Source organism: Trachinotus anak, unplaced genomic scaffold (genome assembly GCF_046630095.1).
Source record: "Trachinotus anak isolate AG129_WGS33_773 ecotype Australia unplaced genomic scaffold, CSIRO_AGI_Tana_v1 ptg000013l, whole genome shotgun sequence".
Classification (NCBI taxonomy): Eukaryota; Metazoa; Chordata; class Actinopteri; order Carangiformes; family Carangidae; genus Trachinotus; species Trachinotus anak.
The window spans coordinates 8,210,906-8,233,614 of record NW_027273864.1 but is presented as its reverse complement, the minus strand read 5'-3'; the positions used below and the strand labels follow the sequence as shown (position 1 = coordinate 8,233,614).

The following is a 22,709-nucleotide window of genomic DNA, read 5'->3' as shown; positions in this document are numbered from 1 at the left end:
GCAGAGATGAGGAGCAGGTCACAGTAGTCTGATAAGCTCTCCTCTTTCTAACTTCACACCTCAGATTTTTCTTTTCATTTTCAAACTTGTAGCCTTCAGGCCCAGTTGACACTGACCTAAGTGACAACACTTGAGTGACGTCACTTGTATCAATTTATCAGACTGCACACAGCTTTCTCTGGGACTACAAAATACTTTATACAACTTTTATACAACTGAAAAATGAAGCCAACACAGAAGTGCCAAAAACTGCAGTTCCTCAAAAAGCCACCTGAGGCTGGCTCAAAATCAAGTCAGACCCACACACTCCTTAAATACCCAACTACAGCAAAAAATTAACATATTTACAGCCTGGTACTAAAACAATTTTGGTTACTACAGCTAATTTTCCACTACATGTGGTGGGGTGAATTTTTACATAACTCACCTGTTTACATTTTATTAAGACTTAAAGTTATGCAGAATTTAGGATGTGGCCGCTTTGAGTGACATTTGCTGTCCATTAGCTGTATGCTAGGCATCACCTCAGCTCATTTGAGTCACTAATCGTGACCTTGGATTCAGATTCAGTTGTTTTGGTGACTTTTGGAGGATTTTTCATGCAATTCAGGACAAATAAGACTTGTTGTGCATTTAATTGACTAAAAGAACATAAGGAGGTCTGTGCTGTTTTTTGAGGTGAGTGAAATTCATATCATTTCATATGTTAGCACTCACCATACCTGGCCTTTTACCTTTGCTTGTTAACTAGCCAATTCACCAGCAACTGAATTAATCTTAGGTTAGCCTTTAAGCAAGACGCCCAGACGCCCACCTGTGCTAATGATGCTAACAGGAGCTATGTTAGCCACTTGCATGAGATGTTATCTGAACACAGTCCCCACCTCCTCGCCCATATTTGGATTAGCTCGGCTAGCCAGGCACTGCCAAGATGGCGACAGAGGAGCAGCCCACTGTGAGCTTCAAAACAACTCTTCAGAAACCTGTGGGTGACGTCACAGAGGCCACGCCCATCATGATTTACAGTCTGAACATTTTTCACATGCTCCCAAGATCTGAAGCCAGACTTTGATGTGTGAAGATAAGTGAAACCCAGCATTTAGGCTAATAATGTTAATAGAGTACATTCAAAGCTACACAACTGCGGACTTGAGCTTTAAAGTTTTACCTCAAAGACAAAGGGACAACTAGTATGACGATTTGATGTTTTTATCTGAATGACCTTGATAGTTGCATCTGGCACCTCCCTCCTCCTTCAGTCAGCTGAAGTCCTCCTGACAGCAGAGTCTTCTGTGGGTCCGGCAGGAGCCTGAGCTCCTCCTGCGGACAGTGCCGCCGTGTGTCCGTCCCACTGGGCTGCGCCGCTGTCAGCGGCCCCTGGCGGAGCTGCTGCTGCTGCTGCTGCTGCGGAGCATGTGCTGGTTGCTCCACAGGGCAGAGGAGACGCTTCCCACCAACACGCACACAGGTTGCGGACATAGATCGCTGAGAGCACGGTTCCGACACAAGAGGTAAGAGAGCAGTATTTGCAAAGGAATCCGTGTGTTTCTGGATCCAGTAACTCACTTATTCGTGCAGCCGTTTTTCTGATGGTCTCTCTGTTTTACTGGAAAATGCGCACCGCTTGGCACGCAGGTAGATCCACTGATCCACTCCTGCGATATTTTAAATTAACAATCAAAGAAGACCGTTCCTTCAGTTTGGCACGATAGGAACGACGAGTTCAATATTCACATGTTATGACATCTGTTCTGTGTTTGAAAATGCTCTTAGTTTAACTTTTACGCAGTGTGAGCAGGCCACAGTGCAAATTAATAACCTGCCGTGTGCATATTCACCGAAATCTTTATAACTGTAAACATACCGTTTTGTTAATACATTTGTATCCAACTTTATTCAGTCCATGGTTGGGTACCTGCACACCTAATGTGCAGCGCATAGCGCACCGCCCTGTGCTGTTTGGCACACGGAGCTCCACGAAATATCGATTTAGAAGAGGAATCTGGGTTTTATTAGAAACCTCGGGCTGTATGTGGGAGTAGGTGCTTGACACAGTTCCGGGCTCTGAGGCTGTGTATTTCTCCCACGCTCCTGAGGGACTCCTCACTGCAGTCCACTGGAAACATCTCACCATGCACACTGTACATCAAAGTGTTGTTGTCTGTTTGGATGGTGTTTGCGTTTGCCATGTTTTGCATTTGTGTTTTGTTGTGTGTGCCAATAGCCAAGGGGACAAACATGCATTAAAATATCTTTCAAATGCCATAAACCTCTCATAATCTATTCTCACTGCCTGTCAGTGTCGATTGTTGCTGAATTATGGCTCTATCTCGCCATCCTTTACAATTTTAGGGACAGAGCAACGAAATGAAATAGTTAAACTCTTTCTCATAACCAGCGTTTTAGGACATCAATTGGTCTGTCAATAAACCAATTCAGTTGTTAGTATGGAATATTTTAAGTATGCACATGAAGGATTTTTTTTTTTACTGCTCATCTTATTTGACTTACTTTATCCAAAATGTTGTTGTCTAATTTAATTGACCAGCTGATCAACAATTTATCTGCAAAAAGATAATGCATTTTAAACAAAATGCCAAAAATGATCTGGTTCCAGTTTTACATATGTGAATGTTTTTCTTAGTCTTCTGTGACTGCAAGTGGAATATCTGAGTTCCAAACAATCTGTATGATGGGCATTTTTCACCATTTCTGACACTTTTTAGAACAAACGTTGAATTGATACATAATCAACATTATGAAAATGATCAGTAGTTGCAGTTTGCTATTAATATTTAAGTATTTATGCAGAGGGTGTGTTCTGTGAACCAGTTGCAGTTCGGTCCAGTAAGATGAACAGTTTCCATTAGAGTTTTGTCACATGGGACAATATACTGCTCAGCGTCTCAGTGCTGCAATCTGTCCTAACAGAATCACATAAATTGGGTTTATACTATCACACGACCTTACATGCTGCATCATGCATTTATCTATTTCAGCTGTTCATCACAAGCAACAGTTTGGTACAGATCAAAACAACCAAAAAGGGATGGACAAAGAAGAGAGAATAATGTGAAAATGAAAACAAATGCAGTAAAACACAGCAGGTGAGATGAGGAGTTAAGGGGGCTCGGGTTAGTTGGAAGGAGGGCGGGGGGGTTTGCAGCATTGTGGAGGTGGAGGAAAGCAAAGAGAAGAAGGAAGAAGACTTGATGAAAGCGTTTGAATCTGAGCTCTCTCTGCACTGCGCCGTCCCAGTGTTCTGCTGTGGACGGCTTTGATTGTGAACATGAAGAAAGGGAAACCAAATCCCACTGGACATGTGAAGTCAGGAAGCCTGTGTGTGTGTGTGTGTGTGTGTGTGTGTGCGTCTGTGTGTGTGCGCCTATGTGACAATACATCATCATCCACTCTCTGTCTTGCTGCCGCCAGCTCACACACAAATGGATTAATTGTCCACTAATTGCCTCCTTCTGCAGTTAAGTAACCTCATCATTTTTCACCAAGTGGCTTTCTGTTCAGCATCTGTCATCTCATCTATCAGTTGCAGCACGCACCTTTTCTCTTGTCTCTCTCTCTCTCTTCTTTCCCCCTTCTTTCTTTCTGCGTCTTCCCTGAGCTCAGGTTTTCAATGGCTGGCTATTTCAGGTCCATATTTCTGCTGAGCAATAAATAATTCAGGTAATAGGACAACACAAAGGCCCTCAGTGAGAGCCTGGATACTTTGCCCATGTACCATTTGTCTGAATAATGGATTTGTTTCCCAATAACAAATGTTTTCTGGTCACTGACTAAAATGACAGTAGGTTCACTCACTTATTGTGTGTATAAGTTATCCCTCAGAGTCTTCTTCAGCTGTCAAGTGAAGATATACAGTGCATATCTAGATTACAGATGAGCCTCCTGAAGAAGTTCTTGAAGAGATGCTTGATTTTACTCTCCCTCCTATTCTCTCCAGGAGCTCTCTCTATATTTCTCCATGTCCACGCCTGCTGCTCCTCAGCTCCTCAGCCACCATTATGAAATGAGCCAAAATATTAATGGCTTGAACATAAATTTATAATTGGATTTCTATCTAGAAAGTAAAGATGCAGCTTTAGCAACAGCCACAGTTAAGGGTTGCAAAACCCCTGGACAGGGTCAGTGAACCAAAAGAAAACTCTGTGAGCCTGCTTTTGCCCCTGATGCGTTGATGCAGCAGTGAGGCACACATGACATATAAATATACTGTACTTGTTGTTTTATCCAACATTAGCGTCTTATTTTTGCAGTACATTTTTGGTGGGAATAAGCCATTCAGTCACAGGTTTAAAAAATATGCAGGGTGACAATCAGTGGAATGAGTAGAGGTTTAACAGCAAGCCCAAACAAAAGCCCTGCAACACCAAGTAACAGGAACAATATACTGGAATCTAATGCAACGCCACCACTGTGAAGTTACTATGAACTTAAATCAACATCTCTCTAACAAACAATAAAAAATACACAAAAGAATTATATGAACATTATATGCTTCAGGTATTTGTTTGTACAAGGTATTTGTCTGCAAGACAGGGATCGACTTAAACTTCTCAGGCTAGATTATTTCAAACTACCGATTGTTTGTATCAAACTGTGTGAATCATAAACTTAAAAGAATAGTTTGATTCATGTAATTTCCCACAATGTCAAACTATTCCTTTAAAACTACTAAAAGTATCTGAATATACACTATATTGTACATACCAGTGGGGCTGCACAGTTTGTCAGAAGAGGATTTTTGTTTTCATAACAAATGACTGTATGAAACATATTTGCCAGTACACAACCATTTATTTATATGTATAATATCTACTGCACTTGGTGACATGATGATACTAATCTTGGAAATAGTAAACACAAGTGTAGTAGTTGTCCTGGCACTTGAAGGTCAGAGTCTGCCTGAACAGGTTTAGTGCACTGAAGAGTTATCATATTCACAAAGTCAGCTGGAGGTCAGTGTCAGTAGGGAATTCTGTATCTGACCTGTATTTATTTTACTTTTAATCTACTGGCAAAGAAATAATTCCTTACATTTACAGCCCTGTAATATATTCCACTGCTGAGACTTTCATCTTCTCAGTGTTCATCTATAGCTACAAGACCACTTAGACTCAGCAGGTTTCCTGTTGCACATGTAACTATGTGTGTGCATGCATGTGTGTGTGCTTGTGCATGACTGTATATATGTGTGTGTGTGTGTGTGTGTGTGTGTGTGTGTGTGTGTGTATCTTGGTCTCCCAGGCCCGCTGTGCTGAGGATGAGCAGTGGCTTGCAAGTGTTTTGCTCTGACATGACATTTTGTCTCCATCATGGCGTGGTGACTGGAGAGAGCACTCAAATAACAGCTTGATGTCTCAGTCGGGAGTCTATTTACACCCGTACACACACACTCTCACGCACACACAGATGCTGGTGGGTGTTCGCTGTATAGAGGGGTTCTGTGTTCTTATAGCTTCAGCCTTTCTGTTTTGTCGTTACTCACCCCCCCACACTACACACTCTCTGGCTTGAATGCTGTCATTTCTATTCTTGTCCCCTGCATTGTCTCAAGTAATGTCTTGTGAGAATCAGGGTTCTGTCAAGCTTTGTGGTGGCACTGTCTTGACGAGTGACTGAAGCTGCCTTTTTGACACAAAAGGAGGAACGATCAGACTCCTGAAGGGCAGAAGAAAAATGTTTGTTTTTTAAAAGCTCAATTGCAGTGATTGAAGAGATCCCCAGAAAATATCTGTAATGGGATTACAATCTCATGACACATAATAATAATAATAATAATAATAATAATTTGAAAATAATAATAATAATAATAATGACAATCTTTATTTATATAGAACTTTTCAAATGCTGTGGTACAAAGTGCTTGACAAGGACATAGATAAAAATTAAAAGAACTCATGGGTATAAAATCAATACAGAGTGAGAATAAAGACATAAAACATTTCAAAGGAGTGTAAAACCAGGAAAAGCTCTGCAATAAAGATTTGTTTTAAGAAGAGTCTTAAAAAAGATAATGGACCCGGCCGACCTGATATCTTCGGGCAGATTATTCCTGAGCCTTGAGGCACTTACTGAAAAAGCTCTGTCCCCTAAAATACATACTGTATCTTAGAATAAAATGTACCTATCCTGATCATTCACTTTCTTCTGTCCTGCTACCACAGTGACATCTGATGTCTCAACAGTAGTCCATGACAGAAACAACATACTTTCCCCACAAGCTTCGCTTGACACTCTAATTAGATTTTCAGGTAACATGCTGCATAACTTTGCATCCTAATGAAGAAAAATTTATTTTCTCCAAACTGCTATAACTCTCTGACACTGTAAGATATGGAGTTTGAAATATAATGACTTAGGTTTAATATTACCAGTAGCCTTTCTAGCAGCACCCTGATGTCAGAGATCACCTGACTAAAGAAAACTTTAGCATGCAGACTCACTAAACTTAGATGCTGATAGACATTATTTGCTAAACATCAGTTTGACCCTGAACTTTTTGTAGTGCAGTTGCTAAAAAAATCAAATTTTCTACTTTGAAATATATTCCCCATTACTAGTCATGTACTTTTCTTCTGTATTCCTGTCTTCTTGCTATATCATTTTGACAACCTGTTACATCAGCTTGTCTCACAGGAATAGCAAGATTATCTTTACTGCCATTCATCTTTTTAATCTTGGTGCTGCTGCTTCTGGGAACAGTGTCGCTGTTCAATTATACATGCTATCCAGTCTCTTGTCACACACTTTAAGGCTTCCTACACCGGAGGGGAAATGGGTATAGAGCATCACTTAAATCCGTGTGGAAAAAGGTGGCTGTGGTTGTGATGTATCACCCCCCTGTTGAACCTTTGATGCACCATTAAAGTAAAAATGTGCCTATTATATTATTATACCTGTCTGTTCAGGAATTGCTTTGTGATTAATTGTAGTAATTACAGATTTTATTACACTTTTCCTAGACCTGCATTGATTTCCTATTATTCCCATTATTGACTTTCTGCAACCCCCAGGGAACAGGCCTCATTTGGGGAAAACAATAGTGATCAGCAAAGTCAGAGCAAAGATAAAAGGAGATTTTACAATCAGATTGAAAGAATATCAATCAAATAGGAAACTGAAATGTCCACCACTTACATTCTGAACTGTTGAAAAGTTTTTCCCATAAAAAATTTTATCAGAAAAGTTGTTTTGCTGCCTTAAAGGGCTAAAATGAGCTCAAACAAAAGACAAAAACGCTCATCCTGTCTGAATCTAAAACAAAGGATTAGGGATTAGGACCTCAATGTTATGTCAAGTGCTGTGTAGAATAAAATTAATGTTTATATGTTGCATATCTGTGAATTTGTGCATTTTTGCATGAAAATATCAGGCATCAACTGTAGCAAGAAAAGGCCGGGAAAAAGATCAAATTTATTATCATACAATAACGTGTTCAAAAGTGAAAGATACATTACATATACTGTGGCTTTACATGGGAGTTTACAGTGCATTTTTAACAAAAAGTTCAGTATCCGTCCTGGTTAATACCTGGTATAAAACCATGACTTATCTTTCTACACTTCTGTTTTTGTACTGCTTAAAAAGTGAGCTTCAGAGGTGCTGGCAGGTTGATTTTGTAACTTTTGGACAGGGCCAGGCTGGATGTTTCTCCTTGATTTCATTCTATATGCTAAGCCAAGAAACTCAGCTTAGTGCTATCAATGTTCTCATCAAACTCTCTGCAAGAAAACAAATAAGTGTCTTTCCCAAAGTGTCCTGCGGCTTTCAATAAAACCTAAATTAAGGATTCAAACATGAAAACTAGATACCAGTATTAACATCTTGAGAAAACTCACCCAGGACGTTTTGGTTCTTGATATCATCACCAGATATTCAGAAGAAAATCACTCTCACATTTGACCTCGTTACAGGGTCAGAGGTTTAAAGGGACAAGGTGTTGATGGGATAGTACAACCACTTACTAAATGCATCACCTTGATGTGACCTTTTCCTCGTCCTCAGTATGTCAGGGTCCAAGTGAGATTATTTCCTCCTGTTAAGATAGAAAAAGGTTACACACACACACACACACACACACACACACACACACACACACACACACACAGTCACCCTCTGGTGAGCGTCTCCCACTCAAAGGTGACTTAATTAGGAAACCATCTTAAGAAATGCACCCGGTTTCACACTCTGAACATCACCTCACAAGACCTAACCAAAATAGATCACTCAGATTCAAGAGGGATACATTTTCAATAACCATCTTGTGGATAAAGAACAGTGTGAAACAGCGCCGTGCTCTCCAGGGTCAGACATGAAGCATTGTGGGTCAGCACATATTGATTGATTTTTCTCACCTCTGCTTCATGCGAATGCCCTTTCCAACTCAACCTTTTAATTTACAGAGATTAAACAGCAGTAGGCTACATGTAGAAAACCAGTGTAACTGATTAGTTTAAAGGAGAAAATGTACCCCTGTGAGAAAGCATGGTATGATAATCACACCAAAACACAATCTCCTTAAAAAATAGACCATAAAAACTCAGCACAGCAAAACCATTAATCCCCATATTACAGGGAAACCTGTGCATCAGATAGAGCTCCAGTCTTTAACAGCTGCTGTGCCTTTCTATGACCAGATTGCTTTTCTGCTGCGATTTTGCGAGATTGGCAATATCTGTGCACCTTTCCTGTGCTAAATGTCTAACCTGTGCAGCCATCCTGCAGCTTGTCACTCAGGCAATCACGAGTGGAGTCTTATGGGACTGAAGCGGTCTGTTGGGGACTGGAGGCAACCAGGAAACCAGCAGCAGTTAGGGGGAAGGCTGATGTAAGACTTCAGAGTGGAAAAAAAGCTGCCACCTCTGCTCCCTGGGACATCTTGTTTACCACTGCTGGCTCGCCCTTCTTCTCTACTTCCTTCCCTCACTCTGCCATTTACTGTAATCTGTCTCAGCTCTCCAGCAGGCGTTTCAGATGTCCTACTTACAGGTGATGCATACCTGCTTCGAAACAAGTATCCACTACTTCTCCAAAAATCTACATTTCCATTTCTCTCCAGCTCCCATCCAAAGCTCCTCTCTCCCCCTGTCTTTGCTCTTTCCCAATTTCAGCCTCTGGTGGCAATCAGACAGTCTACTCACGCTCAGACCAGCTGGAAACCTTCAACATGATTCAAGCACAGTGCTCATGCTCAGCATCAATTCTTTGTTTGCTGTTTTTTCTGACCTTGTTTTTTTCACTCAATTTTCCCAAGTGTCCCTCCTTTCATTTCCCCTTACATCCCCAGAGACGTCTCTGTTCTTACAGTTTAAAACTAAACCATAAATCTGTATCTGCTAACTGCTTTCTCTCTGGGTTAGACAGTGGCGTAGAAGCTTTCCTTGTTTCCATGAAGTTGCTTATATTACTAAAAACAGTTTAAAGAAGAGGGCTATTGTTGTTAGGGGACTTCCATTTCTTCCCACATTCTGCTGTTTACAATACCCAGTGAGAGGAGGAGCACATGAAAGGCAATAGACCAGTAGTTGTATTTTAATATGGATGGTTCGAGGTAATATATCAGTTACAGAAGGTTTTATCATTGTACTTTCCTGTTGACATTTTGACTCACAAGTCAACAGGCTAACAAGAGTGCACCAGTCTGTTTACTTTTTTGTCTCTATTATCTTTTTTTCCATGGGACAGTAGCATGTCGTAAGCTCTCTGTTTCGTAATCGAGAGGTATTTTAACTCTACTACACCACTGTCACTAGCATGGTGTCACCAGAGAGCTCGGTGTCACACACTTCGACACTACAGCACCTGTGCCCTCATTAATCTAGACCCTTACAGTGTGGTTGCCGTGGAAACAGAAGCAGGGAGAAAATGAGCCCATCACTCAACCGAATGTCTCGTTGCCAGACCGGAGCTGTGCAGAGGTTCATAGTTGAGAGTTCGTCAGTTGTGTTGCTGTCTGTTTCCTGCACTCTTGACTCGTGAGTTCACCAGCAAGTGTTTTAAACACTTGGTGTTGAGATTTCCACCTCTTGATGAATTCAGGGGGAACGGAAGCTGTGAATTTAATCATTCAGTTGATTTGCCGCAGGTGCAATCAGTAGCCGCCCTCTAATCAATGACGAGCGACTGTGATTTACACACTGCCTTTAATCATGTGGTTGTCAGTGCAACCGGGAAATACTGTCTGTGTGCATACCAGTGCCAACAAGCTGTGTCTAACAGCGGAACAGAAAACTATAATAAAAGTCATCAGTGACTGGTGAGCGGTAGCACTGAAGAACAGGAGCTAACACTAGTCGTGACTCACTGTTTGAAGTGTATCCACTACTTTTTAATTGGACTTTTTTGTGCTCCATGTAATGACATTTATAATGTTACAGAAGAAAACAATGGATGGATCATCATCATCTATAAATTCCACACTGAGCTTTTACTACACAGATTAACAACTGGAAAAAAAATAATTTAAGTTATTGTATTATATTTCTGATGTGGTTAAAGTTGTGTTTACATCGCTATTTGTTTCAAACACAAGAAGAAACACAAAAAATGTTCTTCAAGAGTTTATGTGAATGAACCTGTATGAATTTCTCTTATCATTGCCCAACAGCAGAGAGATAAACAGTAGTTTGTGACTCCTCTTAAAACCAGAAATAGTATGGTCTACATTTTTTGTTTATGTTCAGATGAAACAAATGAGATAGATGTTAGTTCGTGAGCTTTACAACTGCTGATAGACATAGTTTTGAACTTCCGGTCCCCCTGCTTCCCTGTGCTAGGATAAGCTAAACACCTCCTGCCTCAGGTATATTTCCCAAATGTTCAGCTATTCTTTGAATATCCGAAAACTGTAGTTAAAGTTGCTAATCTGCTGTATCTGTTTTCATCACACTGATATTCCTAAAATTATCATTATGATTGATGTTTTTCTTTGGTTTATTCTACAGATATTCCTTAAAGTCCTTCCACAATACATTTTAGTGAGTTAACTCTTCAGATGTGACACAGATGCTGAAGTGGATTAATTTAAGTTGTCGTCAGTTACATAATTAACATGCTCCGCGGCCAGTAGAAGTATTCTGAATAAATCATGTGGTCTGCTACAGATCACAGAGCAGAGATCATGACCAGTTTTGTGTAAACTGCTGAATGTGTTGTTTTTTTACTGATCCACTGAGAGGGTAGTTGATTGCCTGTGGGTCTGATTACTTCATTCAATTTGCCCATTCCCCCGGGCCCCAGCACACTTTAGGGATATTGTGGCGGCCTGCAGTTCTGACAGTATGTGTGTGTGTGTGTAGGTCTCAGGTAATCAGAGATACTGATAGGAGACAGATTGAAGGCTGGATTGATGCATAATGCAACACCTGTTCAATCTGCAGATGCTGGGGTTTATATATGCACATGTATTAGATAGATAGATAGATAGATAGATAGATAGATAGATAGATAGATAGATAGATAGATAGATAGATAGATAGATAGATACTTTTTCCAAAAATGGGTTATGATCACTGCATCACAGATGTCTAACTGCTATGAGAGAGAATAATGTGTTTTGATTCTCTCCTCTTCAGTTCATTTCTCATCTGTCTGCGTTGTGTTCCTGTCTCCCCAGCGCTGTCATCAAGCTGTTATTCATATCTGCATCATGGAGGCTCAGCCTGGTGCATCATGGGAGCTCATCAACAGTGTGACAGATACAATATATGAGGACTGAGAGGTCATCATGGAGACTGACAGCTACACCTCAGGCCCAGCCACAGCTGACTGGGTTGGGACAGTGGCCGGCCTGGAGGGAATGGGAGTCCCTCAGGAGCAGGGAGGAGCAGGCTCGTCCAGCATCCCCGCGTCCTGGTACATGCCATACTCACTGGGCTTCCAGGTTTCCCTTACAGCTTTCCTCATGCTGGAGCTGGTGTTGGGTTTCAGCAGCAACCTGACAGTGCTGGTGCTCTACTGCTCTCAATCCAATTTAGTGGACTCAGTGAGCAATATGGTGACTGTCAATCTGCACGTGCTGGATGTGGCGGTGTGTGTGCTGTGTCTGCCCCTCACTCTGGTGGTTGTGCTGCTGCCTCCAGGACCAAACCTGGCCCTAATCTGCTGCTTCCATGAAGCCTGTGTTACCTTTGCCAGCATCGCCACAGCCATCAACATCCTGGTTATCAGCTTGGACCGATATGACATTTCAGTACGGCCGGCCAACAGGCTGCTCACAACACGCAGAGCAGCACTGCTCCTGGTTGCTGTTTGGGTCACCTCCATAGCTGTGTTTTTTATCCCATTCTTGGAGGAGCAGTGGTCCAGTGGAGAGGGATCAGAGGAGAAAGGGCAGGTGGCACCCTTGTCTTTGTCCTCATATGACATCAGCGCCACAGTGGTGCCAGCATGGCGTAACCGGACACTGCTGTGTGTTGGTGGGCAGGGCTCTCACACAGGGCTGGGTATGTATTACCATCTTATCCTGCAGATACCCATCTTCTTCACCACCGTGGCAGTCATGCTGTTCACCTACTCCAGAATACTGCGGGCCTTAAACATCCGCATTGGCTCCCACATGAAGAAGAGTCAGCGATTCAGGGGCCCCTCCTGCAGCAGGCACCACAAGAGACAGAAAAAGAAGAAAGCAGGGCTCAGAATGATCGATGGTGGGGAGGTAGGAGGGGAGCAGTGCACCACAGATGGTACCAAACAGCTCAGTCACCCTCCCCTCATTCCCTCCCCCTCCCCTACCCCCACAGCTACCTCCCCCCCTGCCTTGTCCTCGTCTGCCCCACTAGTCATCTCGGACATGGGTGCGGCCACCCCCATGCCAGCCACCATGGGTGTTCAGGCCTCCGTGTCAGCCATCATTGCCTTGCGGAGGGCAGTGCGGCGACACAGGGATAGGCGAGAGCGCCAGAGGCGAGTGTTCAGGATGTCCCTCATCATCATTACTACCTTCCTGGGCTGTTGGGCTCCACTCTCTGTGACCAACGTGCTAATCCTTGGCATTGGCCCCAGTGAGGCCCTGATCAGCGTGCGCCTCTGGTTCCTAGCCCTAGCTTATGGCACCACTGTCTCCCACCCTCTGCTCTATGCTTTCACCCGACAGAAGCTGCGCCGCGCCCTCCGTGCCAAGGTTAAAAAGAGGGTAGTGTCCCTACTGCAAGTGGACCCTTCACCAGGGGGCACTGTCATTCACAACTCCTGGGTGGAAAACAGAAAAACCAGCCGGCAGGTGCGGCTGGAAGCAAGCGAAGGTACTGACCGTTGCCTGGCAGAGGCCCTGTGAGACCGACATTACTTACCACTGTAAGCTGTTTCATTAGGGAAACTCACTGGTGTGTGAAGCCGGTGTAAGAAATGTGAAAAACACATTTCCACCTCTGGGAGATGTTTTAATGTAACCACCAGCAGCAAGCAGCCCATGCTAAACACAGCTAACTTTCCCCTCAGGCAGCATTGGAAGCAGGATGCTGTCATCACTGCAGTGCAAACAGCCTTTGCACCTGAAGAAGATCCTACAACAACAAACACATAAGTGTATATAATTTGCACTCTGTTAAATACTGAAGTCTGTTTACATATGGAGTTGTATGATAAGAGCGTCCTCACAGTGGTGCTTACATAACTGCTCCTGAGACTGGGTTTAGCCAGCAGATGATCTGATCTGCCTCCTGCTCAAATGCTCCAAGGCAGCTTTATAAAATGTTGATACACTTCAAAAACATTAATACTCAAAATAATAATAATAATAATAATAATAATAATAATTTTGAATGTATTTAATACTGTCTCTGCCTTAATTCTGCTCTGACAGTTTGGCTAGATGGTATGTTGTGTAGTCTCAACAAAAAGGGGAACGTGCACACAAACAAGACAGTGATGACAAGATGTTAATGTGTCAGAGTTTAGGAGAGTCAGTCTACAGAGAGCAGATGAGGCACACATCTAAAGACAACTAAAGTGTGAAATATTGAATGCAGTTTTGCTTTAGCTTTAATTATTATATATTCAAATGTGTCAGTGTTTAAATAAAACCTTGCAAAGCTACTGATATAAATGCAACTCTTTTGCGCCCCAGTTTATATCAAATGGTGTAATATTTTGTTGGTGTTTTGCATCCACTGCAGGGAGACGGTAAGCACAATATTCGAAGGAATAGTTTGACATTTTGAAAAATATGCTCATTTGCTTTCTTACAGAGAGAGGCTCAGATTAATACCGGCCTTATGTCTGCATGGTAAATATGAAGCTACAGCATCAGCTGGTTAGCTTAGCTTAGCACAAAAACTGGAAACAGGGAAAACTGCAAGCTTGGCTCTGTCCAAACAAATTTTTACAATGACGTTTTTGTCCAGGTTAAACAGACTAAATAGTGTGTTGCAGAGCCAAGCTAGCTGTTTCCCCCTGTTTCCATTCTTTATGCTAAGCTAAACTAACCGCCTGCTGGCTGTAGCTTCATTTTACCTTATGTAGACATATGTACACAAGAGTTGTATCAATCGTCTTCTCTGACTCTTGGCAAGAAAATTAATAGATGTATTTTCCAAATTGTCTAACTATGACTTTGAACATTTAAGAAGAGATTTATCGTATGATTAATCAGGTGTTAAAAGAATTATGGGTAGTCACCTGGCTGAAGTAGCTAGTTGGGATGAACTGTAAAATGAAGAAGACAAAATAACAGGAATAGGAATACCTTTAATATAATGCAGTCCAGTACATGAACAGAAAATACAATTTCAAAAATAACTGTCAGTTCAGTCGACACCTCTCTGACTCATTCTCAACAATAAGTGAACAGCTACTTAAAGCTTCAATAGGATTAACTGCAGGTCTATTGTTTGGGACTGCATTATGTTAAAGGTGTCCCTGGGGCTCAGTTTTAACATGTTAAAAGCATGACGTTTTTTTTTTTATCATACATGTACATGATGTGTAAATATTGATCAGATTTGAATGTATTGTATGTATAGTCAACAGTACAAGTAACTTCATCTGTTGTGATTATAGACTGACTTTTCTAGATTAGAGGAGTGTTTCAGTTGCAGCTGGGTCGTCTCTGTCAGCACCCAGACATCTGGTCCCATGGGTCAACTCAACCTTAGTGTCCAGCCAACACAAGAGAGTAACTGTCACTGACTGGTTTGTGAGATTATTAATAGGACTAGTGTTTGCTGTTGACTTTGTTGTACCTGCTTGTGTGTTCACTGCTCTAATGCTGTTCTCACACTGGGGCTCAGTTCAGAGGCCATGTGATTAATTTTACACACACTTAATGCATTCCTGAATGTAAACACATGAAAAAAAAGTATATATATATATATATATTTTACTTTACGTACACCAATGATATGCTATCTTTATAGATTTTCTTCATGGTGTTGTTTTTATGTGAATGTATCACCATGCAAAGTTGAATTATATCAATAAATATGAAATATGAAGGTCTAAATTTGCTGCTTTTACTCTTTGCTTATGACCTTAGAATTCATATATGCTGTTTGCTTTAAGGGTTGTACATATGGCAAAGTAACTGTACAAAAGAACACCCAGGAAACACAATAAAAAAGCACAGGGTCAGGGGATTCCCTGAGTTATCTAGATAAAAAGCCTGGTGACCCCGGGTCTTGGGTGAAGCTCTAATAACTGCATTTTTTTCTCATGAAAAATGTAACTGTAGAGGAAATCTGTTGTGTAGGGAGCAAGCAGGAGGACAATGTACAGCTCTGTCCACATAGCTCACATGGTCATTCCTTTGGTAACTGAAAGGACACACAGTGATATAATACTGAGCTAAATAACACCATGTCCTGGATACAACCATACATTGCTGCAATAGATTAAAGTGTGTGTCTATTTGCAGCTGTGTGTAAATAGCCACATTGGATATCCACAGACATCTGGGTGCAAATAGCATCTGCCTAAATAAAAACACTATTGCAATTCTCTGTGATCTGTGCTGAACAGAAAGAGCATTTTTCAGGATATAGCCTAATATTTGTGTGTATGTGCTCACTTAAAACAATCAGAACTCAGCCAACAATATAGTGAGTAGGCGGTGCTATTGGTATGTGTTAATTTTAGCATTGTTTTGTCACTGTTGGTATGGTAAAATCTAACTTAACTGTTAAACTGGCTATATGCTTTCCGGGGAGCCATGTGTTGCTGTTTCAGTTTTGGTATGGGTGCCCTCGGTAGGCAGGCACTGATCCCATACCTGGCAGTGCTCATGTTATGCTCCTCCCAGTGAGTTACTCTGTTCACAAGCTGCCAGCGTGCTGTTTGAAAACTTTGCGTGGGCCTAGTGTTGCGTTGGCGGCAGATGCTCCAGACCTCTGCAGTATAGGAAAAAGAAGGTCATCTATGTGGGATGAAGCCTGCAGGGCAAAGTAATTCAGCAGCACTTAAACCTAGCGAGAATAATCAGGCCACTGTTCCTACTTTTTTTTTTTTTTAGTGATTTTTGCATTTTAATGTATCTTTTGTTTCTCTTGGTTTGGTTTGTGTGACAATAACGTGTCTTATTTAGATGAACTAGGACACTAATTATAGACCACGACTCAAGGGCGCCCTCTGAAGCTAATGTTGGTCAGTGCGTTTGCCTGAACACACAAGCCGAAATAGCTCAGTTGGGAGAGCGTTAGACTGAAGATCTAAAGGTCCCTGGTTCGATCCCGGGTTTCGGCAGGATGTGGGTCCCCTTTTGAAATGAAATGTGATGGGTTGGTCTCGTCAGCATGTCCGCACTTCAGACATTGTATCCATTCAGGGGAAAGACACTGATAAGGTTTGACACAGAGTCTCAGCTGCCAACGAGCCATCCATAGACCTCATAATCAAAAATGAGACACCTTAATCTTCAAGTGACTCATAAGCAACACTACATGCTACAAAATGCTCACTTTCAACCAGCTTTATTTTCATAAATCGCCCACAGCAAAAACATAGAACTCATCCATGCATTTTGTTTCACAGTGCTTTAAGGACACGTGCAGAGTCAGTCTTTTTTTGCAGCGCGGTCAAACCAGCATCCTGTCACCAACATCATCAGACACGCACAAGATGTAGTGGGAGAGTTCATGCAAGGTATTTGCTGACAGAAACTGCTTCAGTGAGTTTAAAAAAACTGATGCACTAAGCAAAAATGCCCAGGCTGACGCTCACTGAAGCAAACATTCACAACTCTTAACTCTGAACTGGTAAAATCTCACCTAATGTCCAAAACTGGACATTAGTCAAGATGTATGTGCAAAAAAAGTTGAATCAAGAGCAACTTTGTTGTAGATACCTGAAGATGTCTCTCTCCTCATCCAAGAAGCTTCTTCATTTGTGACTGACTGGTGAGGACACCCAGGTATTCAGCTTCTGTCGAGTCATTCTGGTGTCTTGTTGACACATTTCACTGTCAGTGTTGGTTGAGGAATGAAGAAGATGAAGAACCATGGGGGGATTTTGATTGTTTGTCAGGTAATGGCATGGAGACCTCAGAGAACCACAGTAGAGCCACTGGAAGCATCAGAGATAAAGTTTGCATTCTTCAAGTAATAAGTGACACACAGCAGCCTCAGATAAACCCGTTGCTGTGTGTTTGCATTCTTTGCATGGCTTGCTTGTGTATAGCACTATGCTAATTTTATAAAAGCAAAACATATTTAAAGCTGAATGGAAAAAAGAGTACATGTATTACTAAAGGAAGCAGGAAACCCTGCTGTGAAGCAAACAGCGTGACGATAATGGACAGCACTTTAAATTGGAGGCTCATATGATGAGGCATCAACTGGGGGTACATTGACCTGAACACCCTGTCCTCAGGTCCCTCTGACCTCTGTTCAGCATCTGACACAAATGCTGCATCTGTGAGGGCCTTGATAAACAGGACTTCTTGTAGGATGTATTGCCTTTAAGATAAGATAAAAATCGCATTTTGTTGTATTCAGTGGGTAAAATAACATTAAAGTTAACTGTCTGTGTGTGTGTGTGTGTGTGTGTGTGTGTGCTGATAGCCCTATCAGTTTATAACATCACGTTGCTTATTTGTTCCTTCTAAAAGAAAACAGCTTTTATACACTAGATTGAATTGGCCTAAGCATTTGTTGCTAATAATTAGAAATAATAATAATAATAATAATAATAATGACAATAATAATAATAATAAGTACAGAGCCTATGCTAGAAGGCCCTCTAGTGGAGAAAAAGTAGAAATAGCACAGGCAAAATTTCCGCGGCCGAAATAGCTCAGTTGGGAGAGCGTTAGACTGAAGATCTAAAGGTCCCTGGTTCGATCCCGGGTTTCGGCAGGTTTGGGATAGCTTCTTATTTTGGAAAGCACATGTAAAATGCCATGACAGAGACTGTACTTTGAGATGCTATCAGAAAAAGAGAAGTGGACAACAAATATTACTATATTTACTAGTTCCTTTCACATGCTTTTATTTACACCCTAAAATAACTCAAATGAAAGCACACTGCTTACAGGAAAAAAGAAAAAAGAAACATATTACATATTATTTTGAACATATTTTCTAATAAAGACCAGAATTAACAATTTCACACTGAAATGACTTCATTGTGACTTTGTTAGAAGCGAACAAACAACGCGTTTCACCTGTAGCTTCTTCTTCAGGTTCGCTCAGCAAAATTACTTGACCACTCACAGGTGTGATTGACACACAGGGGCATCAAAGTCTCTTCATTTTCTCATTTTTATACGAGTTTTAACGCTTTTTAAAAGGTAAACATACAACACTGGCTGTTTATGGACAGTTCTGTTCACCGTTGCTTTATAAATACTATTGCTTTCATTATTTTTCAGAGGTTTTGAAGGATAATTACATTCAACAGTATCTACACTTGACAGCCAGCAGATGGCAGGACAGTTTTAAACTCACAATGGAAACACCGGTCATCGGTAACCAGAGAGAGCCAACGCAAGCCGAAATAGCTCAGTTGGGAGAGCGTTAGACTGAAGATCTAAAGGTCCCTGGTTCGATCCCGGGTTTCGGCAGGGAAGTGCAGGTTTTTAAATCTGAAAGGTGGATGAGGTGATCACATAGATGACAAATTACAATATGTCATAAGCATTACAGCCAGGTGTCAACATCTTCAGCCTGCTCTTTGCAGTGATGAATGAAATGTAGCTGAATATCATACCAGCAAAAATACTGAAGAGCTTCAGCCACAGGGAGACAAACAAAAATCAGCATGAATCAAGGAGATGACAGCAACAAGCACTGGTAGGTAGAGTTTTGGTTCAGTGGATTTCAATCCAGTCTAGCAGAAACACTTTGCAATTGCAATTATGCAACAAACACCACTTGTGTTACATATTTAGGTCACATCAGACATCAGTTCATGCCAGGAGAGCCTCAGCAGGGCTGCGGGAGGTTTATGGGACCTCCTACGATACATTTGGGGGTTCTGGCCCTCTCTCAGCTGTTCTAACCTGTCTGAGTGCCAGCCGAGGCGTGCAGAGGCAAGAGAGCCACAGTCCAAGAGAGCGGGTCCAGGCCACGGGGCACCAAACAGGTCAGGGATTTGCGTCATTCTCATTGAAATCTGGATGAATGGCCAAGCGGCTCTCTGTGGTGATGTGCTAATCAGTAGGGCATTGATAATGAACAGGCAGAAAGTGGTTCAGAGAACTAACGATGCAGGAGATTGAGAGGAGGGGATAGAAAGGTGTAATATGTTCTAGGGCTGCAGGGCAACTGTGTGTGTGTGTGTGTGTGTGTGTGTGTGTGTGTGTTTGTGCACAGTGTCCCCAGACTCACACTCACTAAGAAAAGCCCACAATGATGGGAAGAGAAACAACAAGGGAACTGAGAAATTGTTATGGGACTAATTTGGATACAGGCCCAATAGAAACCTGCAGTAATAATAGAACTTCCTACAAAATTAGACTCATAGTTCACATTGTTTCTGTAACTCGTTTGCTTTCGAATGTAAGAAAAGCAGCTGCAACATTAACATAAGCTAACATTTGATTGAATTCCAGGAGCAAAAGAAAAGAAACAGACAAGAAAGACAGAAACAAGATATAGATAAATAGTACAACCACTACTAGCAACAATAAGAGTAATTGCTTTGGTGCCGTTTTATTTTTTTTTAAAGCTGCAGGTATATGTAGAGTCTCACAAACAACAATATTCCCCTTCCTTTGCTGCTTTAAAACCTGTGACAGTAATCAATCATACTCTTTCGGGTCAAGATGTGTTAAGTCAGGAATGAGAAATGTCACAATGTAGGAAATACTGCATTCCAGTCACCACTTAAATGAAAAAAAACACTGGAGGTGACAGTGAAACTATTTGCTTGTTTGACCTCTTATACCACAAAGAATGCAGAGACACTACTGAGACAAAATATTTGGAAAATCAAACCTAAAGGTGTTATTCAATCTGAGTCTTGTAGTAATGTTTGTTTATCATTGAATTTGTGGGCAGCCATGTTCATTTGACAACATGTAAACTGGGGTTTGAGGGAATGTGCTTCACCTTCGGAGAAACTGGAGTTCCAGTTCATAATCACATTTACAATTCCTAGGCAGCTATAGGGGAGGAGCTATGAATTGTAAGAATTGATTCCTTAAGATGATTTTAATTCAAAATATCTGATCTTTCTCTCCAAAATCCTCCCACAGCAACATGTTACATTTTTTTATTGCAGTAATGGAGCACTGCATGTAGACTGTGTTATTGTGTTCGTGTGTTTGAGGGGGAGGGGGTTGAGGCTATAATGTATCATCTCTTGTGTACTTCAATTCACCACTAGCTGCTTAAAACACATTAGCTGACAGTTCTAATGGATGTTCTGCTCTTTCATTTGTTGCTTTGTTATTTATTACTCTGTAATATCCTGTGCTGTCAGTTATGTAAGATCTCTCACTTGCTCTCCCTTTTCATTGTGGCTTGCACTTTGTGTTTCCAGTTTTGGTTTCCTGGTGGCTTTGTTCCTGCTGCTCTTGGAGAGCTACAAAGAATTCCTGAAGATGCCAGTCAAGCTCTCAACTAATTCAGTTTGGTGGTTGAATGAAACCTGCAGGTGGAGAGCAGTCAAGAGAACTGAGTGGATAGATGGGGGGGGTGCAGGGAGAGGATGTTTTTGCTCTAATTAATCAAAACTCTATTCAGTCTAGTTCCACTTCCAAGCAGCTCCCATAGACGTCCCTAGTCAATTTGGCATTGCTTAAAGGCTTGCATAACTGGAGCAGCAATGACTTCTACCCAGACTTTCCCCCTGTTTCTGTCCTATTTGCATAACAGCCGGCGCTCTAAGTAGTAGAGTGGTTGATGTAATACTACCAGGACATATGTAGGCTTGCATCAATCAATATAAAGGTATTTAATAGAGCAGACAGACTAACAATGTTGTAAGGCAGTTGCAGTCACAATGACAGAGTGATGGATGATACTGGTTAGCTCAGTACTAGTTTGGTCTGCTGTGTGACATTTTTCCACACTACCTCAGACAAGACCCAAATTCCAACAAATATGTTTAAAGCTACATTAGAGTGACAGTGAATAAACACAGTGAAGCTATGGACCATAAAACCAAAACAAGAAGCTGAAAAACACTGAAATGTCTCTGTAGAGCGGAGTGTAATTACAAACTCTGATGGTAATTGCTGCCGTGAGCAACATCTTTCACATTAAACATAGTCATTTCACCCACTGTTAATGTAAACAGTATTGGTTAGTGCAGCTGTAATACTTCATATTGGATCATCTTATGCATCTGTGATAATAGACTCATTCCACAGCAGACATTTTGACTTGTCAAAACTGGAAACGCACAGTGGGACTTAACATTAATAATGACTGCGCTCCATTTGTATTAGCTGGTACCGGGGCTCTGGTACTGTGCATGCTCACTCACTGATATGACTTACTGGGACACTTATGGGAATGGAGCCATCGTTGATGTTTGCACTTAATTTATTTACCTCTGTGCCTTTTCCACTTTCCACCTTTTCTACACGTCTGCTGCGAAAAGGGTCTATAAGACAATCTCTGTGTATCTGTTCAATCAATGTTTTACATACGATGAAATCCTCTTGACAAACACTTTTTGCTTTACTCTGCTTGTTCAGAAAAATCATGCGTCCACTGCCATTAGATGCCTTGAGCCACTGTCATCGTCACCAGTCGCCAAACATGTTGATGGACGAGCTCAGTTGTTGACACAAGAACACACGATTGCATGTCTCGCGTAACATGCAGATGAATGTGGCTCGACATGTTTCTGTCATCATAGAAAGCACAGCAATTAATATTCATTAGCTGTTGCATAACTCGCAGAAGTTTGCCCCTTAAACTGGAGCGATCTGGCCTACAGAAGAGGAGTATGCCAGTGTTTTTCTAAGATGGCCTTGTTGTGAAGCTCTTGTGACATAACCCACTATGATGCATGCGGTACAAATGTGACAAGGAAAGGTTGTCTAGGGGAATGGAGTATGACCTCGCTTTTGTCCTTTGAGACAAAAAAGAGGCATTGTCTTCTCAGACTGACTGAGTAGAAAGTAGCAAACCCACTCATTGTTTCTTGAACAAGCTCCAAGGACAGTGGGGAGGCTTGCTTCTCTGTGTTAATCTTTGTAGATGTTGTTGTTCAGATCGGTGTTGTTCGTCCTCTGCACTGCACTGACCTTTACAAATGCCTGGGCGATAAACTACGTCATTAAATCGAAGCTGCAACTGAGAAAAGAT

At 41.6% G+C, this 22,709-nt stretch overlaps 1 protein-coding gene and 3 non-coding genes across 4 annotated transcripts; all 4 read left to right on the top strand.

The window, feature by feature from the left end:
• Nucleotides 1-748: 748 nt before the first annotated feature.
• LOC139631143 (G-protein coupled receptor 22-like) lies at nucleotides 749-15,449 on the top strand. The gene is made up of 2 exons (XM_071495132.1): nucleotides 749-1,511; nucleotides 11,633-15,449. The coding sequence occupies exon 2, from the start codon at nucleotides 11,744-11,746 to the stop codon at nucleotides 13,289-13,291; it is 1,548 nt and encodes a 515-aa protein (XP_071351233.1). The 5' UTR covers nucleotides 749-1,511; nucleotides 11,633-11,743; the 3' UTR covers nucleotides 13,292-15,449.
• A 1,170-nt stretch (nucleotides 15,450-16,619) lies between these two features.
• trnaf-gaa (transfer RNA phenylalanine (anticodon GAA)) lies at nucleotides 16,620-16,692 on the top strand. Its single transcript has one exon. It is a non-coding gene; the product is annotated as a tRNA-Phe (tRNA).
• A 1,537-nt stretch (nucleotides 16,693-18,229) lies between these two features.
• trnaf-gaa (transfer RNA phenylalanine (anticodon GAA)) lies at nucleotides 18,230-18,302 on the top strand. The gene has a single exon. It is a non-coding gene; the product is annotated as a tRNA-Phe (tRNA).
• A 634-nt stretch (nucleotides 18,303-18,936) lies between these two features.
• On the top strand, nucleotides 18,937-19,009 carry trnaf-gaa (transfer RNA phenylalanine (anticodon GAA)). The gene has a single exon. It is a non-coding gene; the product is annotated as a tRNA-Phe (tRNA).
• The last annotated feature ends 3,700 nt before the right edge of the window (nucleotides 19,010-22,709 follow it).

Bases quoted from the DNA above. Each gene is read 5' to 3' on its own strand.
- LOC139631143 (XM_071495132.1), top strand. From the start codon at position 11,744: ATGGAGACTGACAGCTACACCTCAGGCCCAGCCACAGCTGACTGGGTT.